At 34.7% G+C, this 15,543-nt stretch overlaps 1 protein-coding gene across 1 annotated transcript; it reads right to left on the bottom strand.

Annotated features, from left to right (window-relative positions):
• Positions 1–502: 502 nt before the first annotated feature.
• LOC135149390 (subtilisin-like protease SBT5.1) lies at positions 503–14,925 on the bottom strand. Its single transcript, XM_064085088.1, has 4 exons — positions 14,592–14,925; positions 14,467–14,502; positions 951–1,062; positions 503–833 (listed from the first exon to the last, which is right to left on the bottom strand). The coding sequence occupies exons 1-4, from the start codon at positions 14,923–14,925 to the stop codon at positions 503–505; spliced, it is 813 nt and encodes a 270-aa protein (XP_063941158.1).
• Positions 14,926–15,543: the final 618 nt, after the last annotated feature.

Raw genomic sequence — 15,543 nt, 5'->3', positions numbered from 1 at the left:
GGTTGAAACAAACAAGTATTTTTCTTTTAATCTTGCTAAAATCTATTGAACCTAATTCACAATTTCTAAAGACATTCCAAGTGTTTAGTAACAAAAAAATCGAGTGCATGCATTTGTGTGTACCTTGTCTTCCTAACAGTGTTTATGTATAGTTGATTTACCTTGATGCATTGTCTTTAGATCCATTGATCTTGGCCAAGACGCCATCTATCAGTGGATATGTTGGAGATTCACATAAATGAGAAAACTGAACGACTGAACCCTAACATACATGATATCTAGACATGATTAGATTTTATCAAACATTATTATCATGTAATATATGATATGCATGTACTTATATGAGTGCATTAAAATGATGCACTGTAATTCTTACAAAGTATAATGATCTTACCAAATTGCCTGTCAATGCTGGAAGCGCCAACCGTTGTTAGCCAAGGTGCAAAATTCAGTACACTTGAACTTGTTGGCCCTAAATTCCCAACAGAGCAAACAACCATAATTACATGTTCAACAACATGAAATCCACCAATGGCCACCGGCTCAATCCAAATATTGTATCAGCTTCTCGAGGCGATAGAGACATTACATCGACCCCATCATGGATTGCTGCTAGAATTGCTGATTCAGAGCAACCCAAAGATTGACATGCTTTGTAAACTGCTATTCTGGAATTTGGTGAACCACCAATGGTTGTTTCGGCAGCTAAGCCATAATAAGAAACTCCAGCAACAGCTGCTCCAGCTGCTGTTGATGCGGTGTGGCTGTCATGTCCAAAAAAATCTCTACATTCCTGGTTGCTTTTGTCAAAGTTTCTTGCTCCAATTATTTTCCTAACATAATACAACAAATAAAATTATAATCCGCCTATGCACATTACACGGAATATATAATCTACAACATTGTGATTCATATAAAGATTAAGAGTGTGAAGAAGCTGCAAACTATACATAATGAAGAGTATACACGTACCTATTGCAGCTAAAAGCAGGGAATTCCTTCGTTTCTTCACAAGTTCCTCTCCATCATTCCATGTAAGTCTAAATGTAAAGACAACCCTATCTGTTACATAGGGATGATAACTCAACAATAGAACAGGACAAGTAAATAACACTACGCCTGCACCGGAATCGGAAGATACGAAGACAAAGGTTGAAGAAGCCATCTACAGTCTTGAAGGAATAAGTTCACTGGAAGAAGTTCATTAATATGTTCATGCCTCAGTGAAGAATAAAGATTGAAGTATTCAAGATTGTGGAAGCAATGAAGATGTTGTCCAAGTACTCGAAAGATTTCAGTGCAACCCCTGAAGCAAGATATTTCTATATATCTTGGTTGGTTATTTATAATCAACAAACTGAAGCATAAACTAACCCGGAACCGACTGATCAATGGTTGCTGACAAAGACGGTACAATGTTCAACTTCAGTGTTAGTCGCTTGTGAACCAGACCAGTGCACTAAGCGTCAGCACGTACGGAGCTTTGCAAAGTACTTATCGATCGAAGAATTGATCCAGTCATATCAAGTCATTTGTTCCAAAGCCAAGTCAAGCCAAATGCCAGCTATGCCAAAGCTTACTGCTCAAATGCCATATGTCAAAGCTTCCACAGAAAGCCATATCAGGAAGTGACATTTTATATATGTGTGCACTTATATATTTGTATATGTACAAATATAATTATATATGTATATATGTATATTTAATTAAATATAATATATATAATATATATGTATATATGTTTTTAAACATATGTATATGTATATTTATATGTATATATATTTAAATAAATATATATGTATATAGTATATGTATTTATATTTTACATAAACATTTATATATTTAAGTGTATATATATATATTATATTATGTGCATAAATATGTGTATATTTATATCTATAGATAATTATATATATATCCCTATATATTTATATTTATATTTACATATAATTTTATGTATATTATATATATTTAAATATATGAGAATATATTTAAATATATGTATATATATATATTACTATATGTTTATATAAATATTATTTATATACATTTATATATATATCTTTATTTATACATATATTTATATAATATTATGAATATAATATAAATATATGGATGGAGCAAACTCAAGTCAATCTCAGTCAAAGGAGTGATAACAATGAAAGCTCTTACTATGTGAGGAACAACATTTGACCGAAGTCAACAGCTCTTCCTCACTTAGAAAATTCTCTAAGTACATCACAGTGAAGACATAGCACTCTTGAGGCGCAACCTTTGACCAAAGTCAAAGTTCGTCCCCAAGAGATGAGAGATAACAGGGGAAGCATTACAATGGTGGAGCAAGTTCATATTTGCCTTAGAATTTCTCTAAGTCACCATATACCTCTTGCACACTCTATGGCGCAACATTTGACCAAGGCGCAAGGTTTGACCCGGGCGCAACATTTGACCCAGGCGCAACATTTGACCCGGGCGCAACATTTGACCGGTCAAATGTTGCTCCTCTACTAACAACTCTTGGCACTAACCCTTTGTGCCTTAGAATAATTTCTAAGTCACAACTCTACAAGGGATGCACTATATTGGAACAACATTTGACCTGGTCAAATGTTGCTCCTCTAATCAACAATCATGGCGCAAGTTTGATTTCTTGGAATTAATTCTAAGTAGAAGACTCTGTGGAGACCTGTGAGGCGCAAACTTTGACTAAGTCAAAGTTGGCGCCACACACTCACATATATGGAAATCCTCCTGGCGCAAGTTCAGTTTCTTGGAGTTAGATTTATTTTGTTAAATCGAATCCGTCCAGGACGAACTCAATCCGTCCAGGACGAACTCGTTAACCATGGTTAGTTTATGAAAGCCTATAAATATGTGATTGTGGTTCTCACAATACACATCATCCTTCGGGATGGATGGCCAAGTGCTATGCACAAACTCTCTCAAATATACACACACCCTAGCCTAGTTTTGTACCGTAAATATTTGTAGTGGATAGGGCTTGTAATATTTAGAGGAGTGGTCATTGTAGCCAACCTTCGGGTTTGGATTTGTAGCACCCTTCGAGGTATTTATCAATATACAGATATACCTTGGAAAATATTGTGTGTTGGTTTAATATTTTCATTTCCTCAGAAACCGACCCAATAAATATCCGGAACACGAAACACATTACAGGACTGCAATTTATTTATCCGCAAGATTCGAAAGAATTTTAAATTGTAGTGAGTATCGTATTCAACCCCCCCTTCTACGATACTTTGGACCTAACAATTGGCATCAGAGCAGGCTGATTGATATACAAATCAGGATCCTTATCGTACGGAAAATCAAGAACCTAGCTTTTGATATTTGATTAGGGGAAATGTTCTTCCGGTTTGTGTTGCTGAATTTGTCCGTAGGCCTAAGCAAGGATTATCTGTCGGATACTGAACTTTGGACCGGGACTTATAAATTTATACTTTAAATTTTAATAAGTTTATTTTATAAATTTGACTTAATTTATTTTAAACTTATTAATTGAGTTTATTATGAATTAATTAAATTTATCTTATAAACTTAATTAAATTTACTTTATAAACTTTACTAAATTCAATTATTAAATTTGTTTAAATTTATTTTAGACTTGTAAAGTTTACTCTTAGACTTACCAAGCTTATCATAAATTTTTATAAATTTATTATTTAAATTTGTATAGTTTATGATTTAAATTTAAGTTAAAATCTAGAATATAAATTTTAGAGGATTTTAACTGATTATGGATATAAGTTCAAGTTCAAGGGTTCAATTTAGTTTGTTCTGGAAGCTATGATTTAATTGGAGACGAGACACTTGAATATTTTCAAAAATTAAATTTATCTAATAAATTTTAATATATTTACTAAATGAATTTGAAATAAATTTGTTCTAAACTTATTCAGTTTATTATGAATTTATTTGAATTTATTTTTTAAATATAATTAAATTTACTTTATAGATTTAACTAAGTTTATTTTATACTTTATTTTCTTTCATATTTTAAAACTTATTTTTAAATTTATTTTCTTTATAATTTAAACTTAGTTTAAATAATCAAGTGTCCCGTAACCTTTTTAATTATTCTACTCCAAGACAAATCAGATTGACATTTAGTTGAGACAGATCAGGCTGACAGATTACAAGACAAACACCGGGCTTTCAAATACCAGATTCTCAGAACCGGTAATGGAAGTACATTGATGACCCAATCCAATTGATTACTCAAAGGATTATTAGAAGCAGTTTTTCTATGTTCAACAAAGCTGATTGTGATTCGAAGAAGATTCTATTGAAGACTGATTGGACACTATTGACAGTGAATTTGAAGAAGGTACTTCAGGCCTTGATCTGAGTAATTACTCCGACTTGATTATCAGATCACCAGATCAGGATGGAAATTTGCTACATATGCAGTGAAGCATCTTTCTAGGGCTCGGAATGTCAACTTTGAATGGCACCACTGGTAGTAGGAAAAGAGAAGTTTTTACGGACGAATCTTCAAGGGATTTCAATATAACTCAGTGATTCAGGGAAATACAATTACACAGTGAATTGTATCAATGCTAAATCCATCCAGAATCAACTGAACCAAAGACAGAGAACTGTGGAGGTTTAAGGATATAATTATCGAGTTACTACCGCACCAAATCAGTTTCGTGCATTTATGTCAGAACCTTAGGATTGAACAGAAGAGTTTGTAACTGCTGAATTTAAGGAAGCTCAAGTCGACAAAAGTTAACACTTTTGAAGAATGTGAGGACAGAACTTCAAGGATTAGCATAACACTGTCTGAGAGGTTTAGTCATGTCAGATTCAGATGGAATCCATTGGTTTCAAGTGGAGACTCTTCAAGGTTCAGCTCGACAGGTTGTTTGAAAACTAAGTTGGTCAGTACACACAATATTGATTGGTATCTTTAGCAAAGGAGGGTTGCTATATATATCGAAGCCTCGACAAACAAGGATGATAGGGCTTGTCTGAAATTCAAGTGGATGTTTTGAAAGAAACATCACAACAAGTTCTTATGCTATTCTAGGAAAGGTGTGAGCTAGATCAGTTGCTGATGAGAAGGATGATTATGGTTATCTGGCTATCCTAGCATTCTCTGAAGATGACTCAACTCGCACATCTCAGGTACGAATTCTTTCTAACTATGCAAAGCATGTTATAAATCTCTGAGTAGAATTGTTTAACACATAAGCACAAGCATGATAGCATCACAGTAGATAATGTTGAACTAGTATGCTAGATGACTATTCTGGTAACTAGGATTGATGATAATCTTGTGCATGTGTCTTTAGCAGATTCTTAACATGTGTATGAATATTTAGGATTTGATTATTTGCAATGGTGAGATTAGAAGCTTTCCTTTGGAACACGACGCTTAGTTTTAGGGGTTATGATCCTAGCATATATAACTTTGTTAAAACACTTACTTTCAGATTCCCTAGTTTAACTAGATTTGCTTATTTATCTGTATTGTTTGTTAAGGATTTTATTTTGTTCTATGATGGAATGTCTACCTTGTGTCAGTAGAACTTTTAGAACTTCATGTTAGATCTAAAACTGACTTTGGTAATAGAGATAGAATAATGCCATATGACAACAGATTGGGACTAGTATGAATTGATAATGTGATCATTAATTTCTTGTGTCTAATCCATATGCTTTTCAAAGATTATTGAATATATGTAATTCTACTTGCTACCTGTTGCACATGTGTTAATTGGTTTAAGTAACGAGTACTGAATCTTCTGAATTGCATAACTGCCTGTCTTGCTCTTGTCTTATCTTTGATTGGTTGCCATGTGTATTCAACATCATGTCTGTTTATTTTCATGTCATGAATGCATGTCTTTGTACTTGCATTGATTTTAGAAAAGCATGTTTGAGAATCACATTAGGGCAATGTCTAGATAAGAATTAGCATGTTAAGGTTACTTCTGTTGTTACCACTGTTAAAGAAAAATCTCTAATCCATCCGGACCCAGTTATGTTTGGGGACCATAGAACTCTTTCCATTTGTGATTGCAGGTTACATATGATCCATATGATTTTTGGTGCACTCTGTTTGCTGAGTAGCTGAAATCATATGATTCACAAAAAGTACCCTGTTAGCAAATGTGATTGTGTGAGCAGTTCCGTCAATAATCTTTGAAAGATGACAACAAAGATTCTCTTACGGGACATGCCTGTTTTCCTGGAATGTCATCATGGAAGAATATCTTTCTTGGAAGAGTCAAAGCACACAAATTCCTAGTATCAAACGGTTCTCTGACAAAGGACATTATGTCAGTTCATGGAATAGTGTTTTATCTTAAATCAAGAAGGATGTGAATATTGCTCGTAGCTAATATGGAACTTCAACTGAAGATGGAGTGAGCTGTTTTGATAGTGAAGCCTCATCAGATGAGTATTAGCTATGGCACTTGAAGCTCTCAAACTTGTATGTCAAAACAAGGAGCTCTTTTTATTAGTAAGAAGAGATTTGGTGAGAGGACTGCCTCATCTGGAATTCATTATGGATGAAGATTATGAGGTATGTCAATAGGGAAGTCAAAGGAGCATCGCACAGAAGCAAAGATATGATCAATATTGCTGAGCCGCTTCAGATGATACGTATGGATTTCTACGGATCAGTTAATGTCATGTCTACAACAAAGCCAAATATCTTTTTGCGAAGATCATTGACTACTCTAGATTCTTTCGTGTTGTTCGTATGTGTTCGAAGGACAAGACGTCACAAATGAAGGTTGATCAAGATGAACCCTGATCATTGATAAATCCAGAAAGACACCATTCTTGTCAGTGGCCAATCAGAAGCAAACACTAACTCTTGGTATGTGTTTGGAGGAAAATGCCTCTTTGCAAGTCTTGCATTTGAAGCTCAAAGAATATTTTCCTCGGCTACTCAATGGAGTCTACAGTCTACAGGGTGATTGTGATTAATCAACATAAGGTGATTGTAAGTCTGGATGGGACGTTGAACAACACTTTGCTCCAAGCTGTTAAAGGTGATATTATTGGTATAATGATGATTCAGATCCAAGCGGAATCTCTTTGCAAGGATAAGGATTATTAAAGAAATCTCAGCAACAGCTTAGGGGGAGCATTTGGTAGATCCACTAGTCAAACTCAACACCACACAAGATAAACAGGACATATCAAGAACGTATCTGCTTAGACAAAGGGTTTGGAGTCAATATCATTCCCGAGTTCTAGTTCTTAAATGTTCCTAACGGTGAAGTGAAGACTGGGAGAGCTATTGTGAAAGGATGTTATTTCTTTGAGTTTCAATCTGAAGTGAAACTTGAGGAAGATTCAGAAGCTCTTAAATGGATCCAGATTGAGTGATTGCACAGCAAGATGATCTCAATCAGTTTGAAAGCAGATTGTGCGGATTCTAATACCTGGCCTAATGACAATTTGGTACTTAGTACTTGTCGGGTATTTAGATTCCAACTGGATGTTTTTGGCTCTGTTACGAGGGACAAGCCAAATTTGGTTGCTTAAGAGTTAATTCAAAAGAGAAGGTTACGAAGATGATGGAAATAGAATCTTCAAGTTTAGGACTCTACATCTTAGGGGACTCAACGATCTTCATGATTGAACTAAAGCACTATTGACGAGACTCGGGTTCAGGATATTACAGTGAGCTAGAGGATGAAGCTTCATGCAACATTTCAAGGACTTTGCAGTTGCAGATCCAACAGAATTTGTATGCTCTTTCTTCACCAGCTCTCTATGAGTTGTTATCCAAGACCTGATGATAGTCACGGACATGGTATGACTTCTGACTAGCATATTATTCTAATATTTGTTTGCTAGAGTCATATTTGGTATCCAAATTATTACCTCTCATGATACAAGGCACACACAATACAACTATCTGTGCTGTGATACCATGATTATATTATATGTGGAGTAACGTCACTTGTGCAAGATAATTGCTAAGTGAATGCAGATTAGTGATATGATGAGTTTGTTGGAAAGTTGCAATTCTTTATGGTCTTCTAGTTAGCCTAAAGAATGATGGCAATAAAAGGAAGTCAAGGATATTTTAAATATGCACATTTTGGAAGATTTTAGACCTGCCAAGACTTATGCCAACAACCACTGGACTTGATCAGTACAAGAAAGGTACATCAACTGAAATGTCAATTCTCAGAGGCATTCAACTCATCACTTTACTCAACTGCAAGTGGATCACATACTATATTTTCTATAAGGTACTACTTCTTTCTGAGCATGTCTATTGTATTTCTTGAATGAATTCATGAGTATTAATTTGTCTATACATAGGACTTGTGAATTTATTTAAAATCCAGTACCTCGTGCTTTTTGCTATTTTATATGATTGCCATGTTTATTGATTTGCATGCTTAGATGGTGATTATATGTTTTAGCATGAGTATTTGTTATTTCAAATTATTTAAATTGTGTTGCATGACAATTAAGTGACTTATTTGTTCATGATTTAAATGATTAGAGATGACATGAAGCATGACTTAATTATGTTATCTTTCTTGATCTGTACCTCTTTAACAATTGGTATCTAGTAGAACTTTGTCATAATCAAGTTGTGATATATCTGTATTTGTGAACATACTTAGGATTATTTTCTAGGTTGAATTCATTTTTATAGGTATAAAATCTGAAGCATGACTTATTCGTTTCTAGACTTGTGACTTGTATAGTAATTGGTATCTAGTTTGAATCTAGTTAAAATTTAGTCATGATATACTAGTATTTGTGGAGTTACTTAGATTCTCTCTAGGCTGAATCCAGTTATATTAGTGTATATACTTGAAGCATAACTATTTGTGTTGGATATTTGATGATTTATTAATTGATATTTCATTTCATGTCTAACTGCATATAGTTGTGATACTCTTAGTGTTAGTGATATTTTTTGCATGCTTATATGTAGATCACTAATATTATTTGTTAATATTTTTCTGCGAGGAGTTGTGTGCGTTCACGTGTGTTTAGTGATTATTTGTATAGGACTCGTGAACTTTTCCTCAACATTCCCTCGGGCTTGCGAATATCTTTGTATGATTTTCATGATTTTAGTTGTTATATGCTGATCTGATAATTATATGATATTCCGTAAGTAATTATTATTTTATCTTAGTTAAATTGTGATCCATGACAATTATATGCCTATTTGTTTCATGATTGACTTTGATAGAATAATAGAAGCATGATTAATTCATTTTTGAAATCTTTAATTGGTATCTATTTTTGATGCTTTATTGATGTTTTATTTGTGAATTGATTGTGATGTATTGGCACTGGTGAAATATTGTTGCATATTTCTTAAAACCACTAGTGCTAATATATTTTAGGTGTTTAATATTCTGAGTACAAGAGAGACAACCAAAATCTTTATTCTGTCTTGTATTTATGTTCTGGAATGGTGAATTTCTGTCAAGAAATTTCCTTATCAATTGATTTCAACAATTGGTATCCACTATTCTATTTCATAAATATTTCTTAGCATATTTTGCATCTATACATGTAGCGTCATAGGACGAGACATTGATTATCTTGTATTTGTGTACTTGGTGATCTCTGTCACTTGCAACGTCTGTTTTGACGATGTGCTAGTATGAGGCCTTTTCACTAATTAGTGTGGCGAGTGCTTTATACACTGTAGCGCATAAATTTTCTTGTTTCCTTTTTAAAATTGTAGTGAGAAACAGGAGTCTGTGTCTTTTTCAAAGACAAGTTCATTTAAACCTTTTATGCATAGATTCAGACTCTTGTACTCAAACCAGTTTTTAATGGAAAACTTTGATTCTTTCATCGGTTGTGATTGTCATTCTTTATGCAAATCATTTTTACAATCACAACTGATTCATTTTTCCTCAAAAGATTAAATGCAATTGCTTTCATTCAAAATCATAGATTTTCTAAAATGCATTTATATCTCTTTCTGTTCTTTGGAACTTAATCAGCCTCTTGGCTTTCCTAGATAGTCATATGGTTGAAAACCAACAATCTTTATCCCAGACTATAAAACCAAATTCAGAACACATCTCAACTTTCCCCTGGAGTGATAAGGAACTTATTAGACTAGAGGTCAATGAGGGAGAAACTGTACTTGTTACAGCAAATAAGGATGTGAGGGATATAGTGTACCCACAGCTCTACCTCTCAAGAAGAAAAGGTGTTTTTGAACTTGAGGTAACTGTTGCTCATCTGTATTCTCCCAAAAGAATATAGAGCTGAAAAGGCAATAAAACAGTCTCTGGAATCATTCTCTCAACAGGATGAGTCCATTGAAATTCGTTCATCAGCCAGAGCATCTTGTATTGAGTCAAGCACATCATCAATAATCACTCTGATGAAGAGCCTAAACAAAAAATCTTATGAACACAATACAAGAGAGTGCACAGTAAGGTTAAAGGTTTTGTTCCAGAAGCAACTTCTTCATTTACCATTTTACGGTAGATAAGATGGTTGATGCCTTTACAGGTGTAAGGAGGAAACGAGGATCTCAATTGCCAAATCTTCAGGATTCTCGTCTCCCTCCCCAGATAAGAACAGATCTGGATCCAATCGGAATGGATTTCCTATTTATAGGAGATCGGCAACTCTCTGACTATGAGTCAATTTATTGATGAGTCAGTTGAGGATCGAGGATTTACGAAACCCCATTGCACCGCCAGTGACCTCTCTTGAAGGGGCTTTGGTGATTTTCTCATGCAGGTACAGAAGACCATATTTTGAGTGCCGAGAGAAACACTCTGAGCCAAACACTGAGAGTTAAACACTTGGTGAGATTCTGAGAAGATTCAGTGAGATATCAGAATGAGAAATATGTGAGCATGAGTGAGTGCAAACACATAGGATTTTGAGAAGAGTGAAACACTTGTGAGGTACATATAATACTATTTGGTATCGAAAACTCACACGTTGTTGAAAGAATTGACGGAAGCAACTATAGTTCATTCCATTTCACGGTGTGAACTTATGGTTGATGATTCACTTGAATCAAGTGTCTTCACAGACATTGAGGAGGACTTAGGCCTTTGCCATAATTAAGCCTTTGTCTAACCTCCCAGAGCAAACAACTCTGGATCCTTAATTGGATAAGCCACTTAGTGGTTGGCAACTTGTGGACTATGATTCAGATTTATCTGATGAGTCTACAGGGACTGGGAATTACGAACTCCCATTGCACCACCGGTGACCCCCTTTAAGGGTGGCTAAGGTGATTTTCTTGCAGGTACTCAGCATTTTGGAAGCTCAGTATTTGTGTGGAGGGATACACTTACAGAACTTGTGAGTGACACCCTTACCCAAAAACCGAGAGAAAATTGAGTGTTGAGTGATACACCTGCAGAACATTTTAGTGAGACACCTACTAATTACCAAATTTATACCTAAAGACAAAGTGGATGTTGTTACTGGAATGTCAGTTCTTACTCATTACTTTTCCGTTTGGAACCTATTCTTTCAGCATAGGGACCAACCCAATCAAAGTAAACCCTTCTTCTGAACTCTTTCTTCGACCCCAGCTTTAGCGTTGTTTAGTTCTCTATGGGGAGATTATCTTTTGGTACAGGAAGTATTGTACACGTTCCTTGACCTATTTGATACCACATATCCTCGGAGGATTCCACAACTAAGGGGGAGAATATATTTAGGGGGAGAATATATGAAAGGGGGAAGAAAAAGTAAGTTAGCTTTCTTTAGTTGTCTACAACTAAGGGGGATTAAACTACTCTTTAGCTGTGTACTATTGAGGGGGAGATTCTTCTTTCAACTAAGGAGGAGGATTGATCTTTCATCTAAAGGGAGATAGCTACTTATCACCATGGGGAACCTGATCAAGGTAACGGGAGGAGATGTATTTATTCTTCAGTAAGTGGTAGACATGAACTTATTCATTACCACTGAAGAATTCATTGAAGCTGCTGATTGTTCTTTGCATAATGGAATGTTTTGAATTCTCTTCAAGACAGACTATGAGGATTATCTGGCAGGTAAGCAAAAACCAGAGAAATGAAGGTGATATGCACATCTGTTATTTCTATTCATGAAATCTGGAAATGTATTATATGATCCAGAAACTTTGTAGCATTATTTACTAGTCCAGGACGTTACTTTTTCTAGTGTTAGTTGAGTTATCCTCCAGAGGATTTGCTTGTTATGATTAACAAACAAATAGGGGGAGATTGTAAGTCTAAATGTAAAGACAACCCTATCTGTTACATAGGGATGATAACTCAACAATAGAACAGGACAAGTAAATAACACTACGCCTGCACCGGAATCGGAAGATACGAAGACAAAGGTTGAAGAAGCCATCTACAGTCTTGAAGGAATAAGTTCACTGGAAGAAGTTCATTAATATGTTCATGCCTCAGTGAAGAATAAAGATTGAAGTATTCAAGATTGTGGAAGCAATGAAGATGTTGTCCAAGTACTCGAAAGATTTCAGTGCAACCCCTGAAGCAAGATATTTCTATATATCTTGGTTGGTTATTTATAATCAACAAACTGAAGCATAAACTAACCCGGAACCGACTGATCAATGGTTGCTGACAAAGACGGTACAATGTTCAACTTCAGTGTTAGTCGCTTGTGAACCAGACCAGTGCACTAAGCGTCAGCACGTACGGAGCTTTGCAAAGTACTTATCGATCGAAGAATTGATCCAGTCATATCAAGTCATTTGTTCCAAAGCCAAGTCAAGCCAAATGCCAGCTATGCCAAAGCTTACTGCTCAAATGCCATATGTCAAAGCTTCCACAGAAAGCCATATCAGGAAGTGACATTTTATATATGTGTGCACTTATATATTTGTATATGTACAAATATAATTATATATGTATATATGTATATTTAATTAAATATAATATATATAATATATATGTATATATGTTTTTAAACATATGTATATGTATATTTATATGTATATATATTTAAATAAATATATATGTATATAGTATATGTATTTATATTTTACATAAACATTTATATATTTAAGTGTATATATATATATTATATTATGTGCATAAATATGTGTATATTTATATCTATAGATAATTATATATATATCCCTATATATTTATATTTATATTTACATATAATTTTATGTATATTATATATATTTAAATATATGAGAATATATTTAAATATATGTATATATATATATTACTATATGTTTATATAAATATTATTTATATACATTTATATATATATCTTTATTTATACATATATTTATATAATATTATGAATATAATATAAATATATGGATGGAGCAAACTCAAGTCAATCTCAGTCAAAGGAGTGATAACAATGAAAGCTCTTACTATGTGAGGAACAACATTTGACCGAAGTCAACAGCTCTTCCTCACTTAGAAAATTCTCTAAGTACATCACAGTGAAGACATAGCACTCTTGAGGCGCAACCTTTGACCAAAGTCAAAGTTCGTCCCCAAGAGATGAGAGATAACAGGGGAAGCATTACAATGGTGGAGCAAGTTCATATTTGCCTTAGAATTTCTCTAAGTCACCATATACCTCTTGCACACTCTATGGCGCAACATTTGACCAAGGCGCAAGGTTTGACCCGGGCGCAACATTTGACCCAGGCGCAACATTTGACCCGGGCGCAACATTTGACCGGTCAAATGTTGCTCCTCTACTAACAACTCTTGGCACTAACCCTTTGTGCCTTAGAATAATTTCTAAGTCACAACTCTACAAGGGATGCACTATATTGGAACAACATTTGACCTGGTCAAATGTTGCTCCTCTAATCAACAATCATGGCGCAAGTTTGATTTCTTGGAATTAATTCTAAGTAGAAGACTCTGTGGAGACCTGTGAGGCGCAAACTTTGACTAAGTCAAAGTTGGCGCCACACACTCACATATATGGAAATCCTCCTGGCGCAAGTTCAGTTTCTTGGAGTTAGATTTATTTTGTTAAATCGAATCCGTCCAGGACGAACTCAATCCGTCCAGGACGAACTCGTTAACCATGGTTAGTTTATGAAAGCCTATAAATATGTGATTGTGGTTCTCACAATACACATCATCCTTCGGGATGGATGGCCAAGTGCTATGCACAAACTCTCTCAAATATACACACACCCTAGCCTAGTTTTGTACCGTAAATATTTGTAGTGGATAGGGCTTGTAATATTTAGAGGAGTGGTCATTGTAGCCAACCTTCGGGTTTGGATTTGTAGCACCCTTCGAGGTATTTATCAATATACAGATATACCTTGGAAAATATTGTGTGTTGGTTTAATATTTTCATTTCCTCAGAAACCGACCCAATAAATATCCGGAACACGAAACACATTACAGGACTGCAATTTATTTATCCGCAAGATTCGAAAGAATTTTAAATTGTAGTGAGTATCGTATTCAACCCCCCCTTCTACGATACTTTGGACCTAACATTCCAGGACTGGACCCATACCTTCATCCACAAAGCTCTTAGATTCTGGCCAAATACCTGAAAACCAACCCAAAAGAATACTCAAAACACTTAAATTCAAAGGATAGGCTAAATATAAAAATATATGAGTGCGGATAGATTTGTACCTGAATCAATTACAAAAATAATTATGTCAGATCCATTGGCATTGGAACCGGGATAGGATGTTGCGGAGATGGAATCACCAAAATTATGATGATGCTCAAGAAAGGACCAGGACCTTGTCGTGTGGAGTTGAACCGTCTTGTTAGGAAAGACTGACAGGACTCCTGCTTCTGTATCTAGCAATTTGGCTTCCTCTTCTGACACATGGACAATAGGACCCTGTGAAGCCATATGCTTGTATACATGCACCACTGCAGTTCTGTTTTGCACGAAGTCGATAAGCCGGGCTTGTTCCTCTCTCAAACTTCCAAACTTTGATGCGCCATTCCCTCCCATGTAAACAATATAAACATCGTCCGATGTAACACTAGTGATGATGAGAAACATCAATGTGCAGACTAAGAACTTGATCGTATATATGACTCTGCAGTCTGCAGCAACACTGCTTATATACTAACATTCCTGAAATGTCAGCATCAGGTTTTGTATTTGTAGGAAAGTGTAATTTATCAAGAAAGAGTACTAATAACTAATGATTTAGCTAACAATTGTAGATGATACATCCGGTAAATACGTTTCTTCCCATGTCAAACATATTATATTATCTTGAATGCATTTATCCTTACTTGTTTTCTGGATCACTACAATGCCAACTTTAGTTTACAAGAATAAAGCGACAAATTATATAAGCTTTTTATCTGAAAATAATTTTTAAGTCGGGCAAAAATTAAGCTGATGAGAAAACTTAAAAGTATATTTTACTCATTTATACATGAGGAAATATTGTTGATAATTTCAAAATAATTATGTTGTGTTTGGTTGGGGAGAATGGAATGGAATAAGTAAAAATACTTGAAACTAATAGAGATAGGAAGAAAGTTTTGAAAAGAATTTGAGAAAGTGCAAAATTGCTATGATGAGATTTGAGAAGAAATTGAGGATGAGAGAGAATGG

Source organism: Daucus carota, chromosome 9 (genome assembly GCF_001625215.2).
Source record: "Daucus carota subsp. sativus chromosome 9, DH1 v3.0, whole genome shotgun sequence".
NCBI classification, from domain to species: Eukaryota; Viridiplantae; Streptophyta; class Magnoliopsida; order Apiales; family Apiaceae; genus Daucus; species Daucus carota.
The sequence above is the reverse complement of the archived record's forward strand: the minus strand, read 5'-3'. Positions and strand labels throughout refer to the sequence as shown.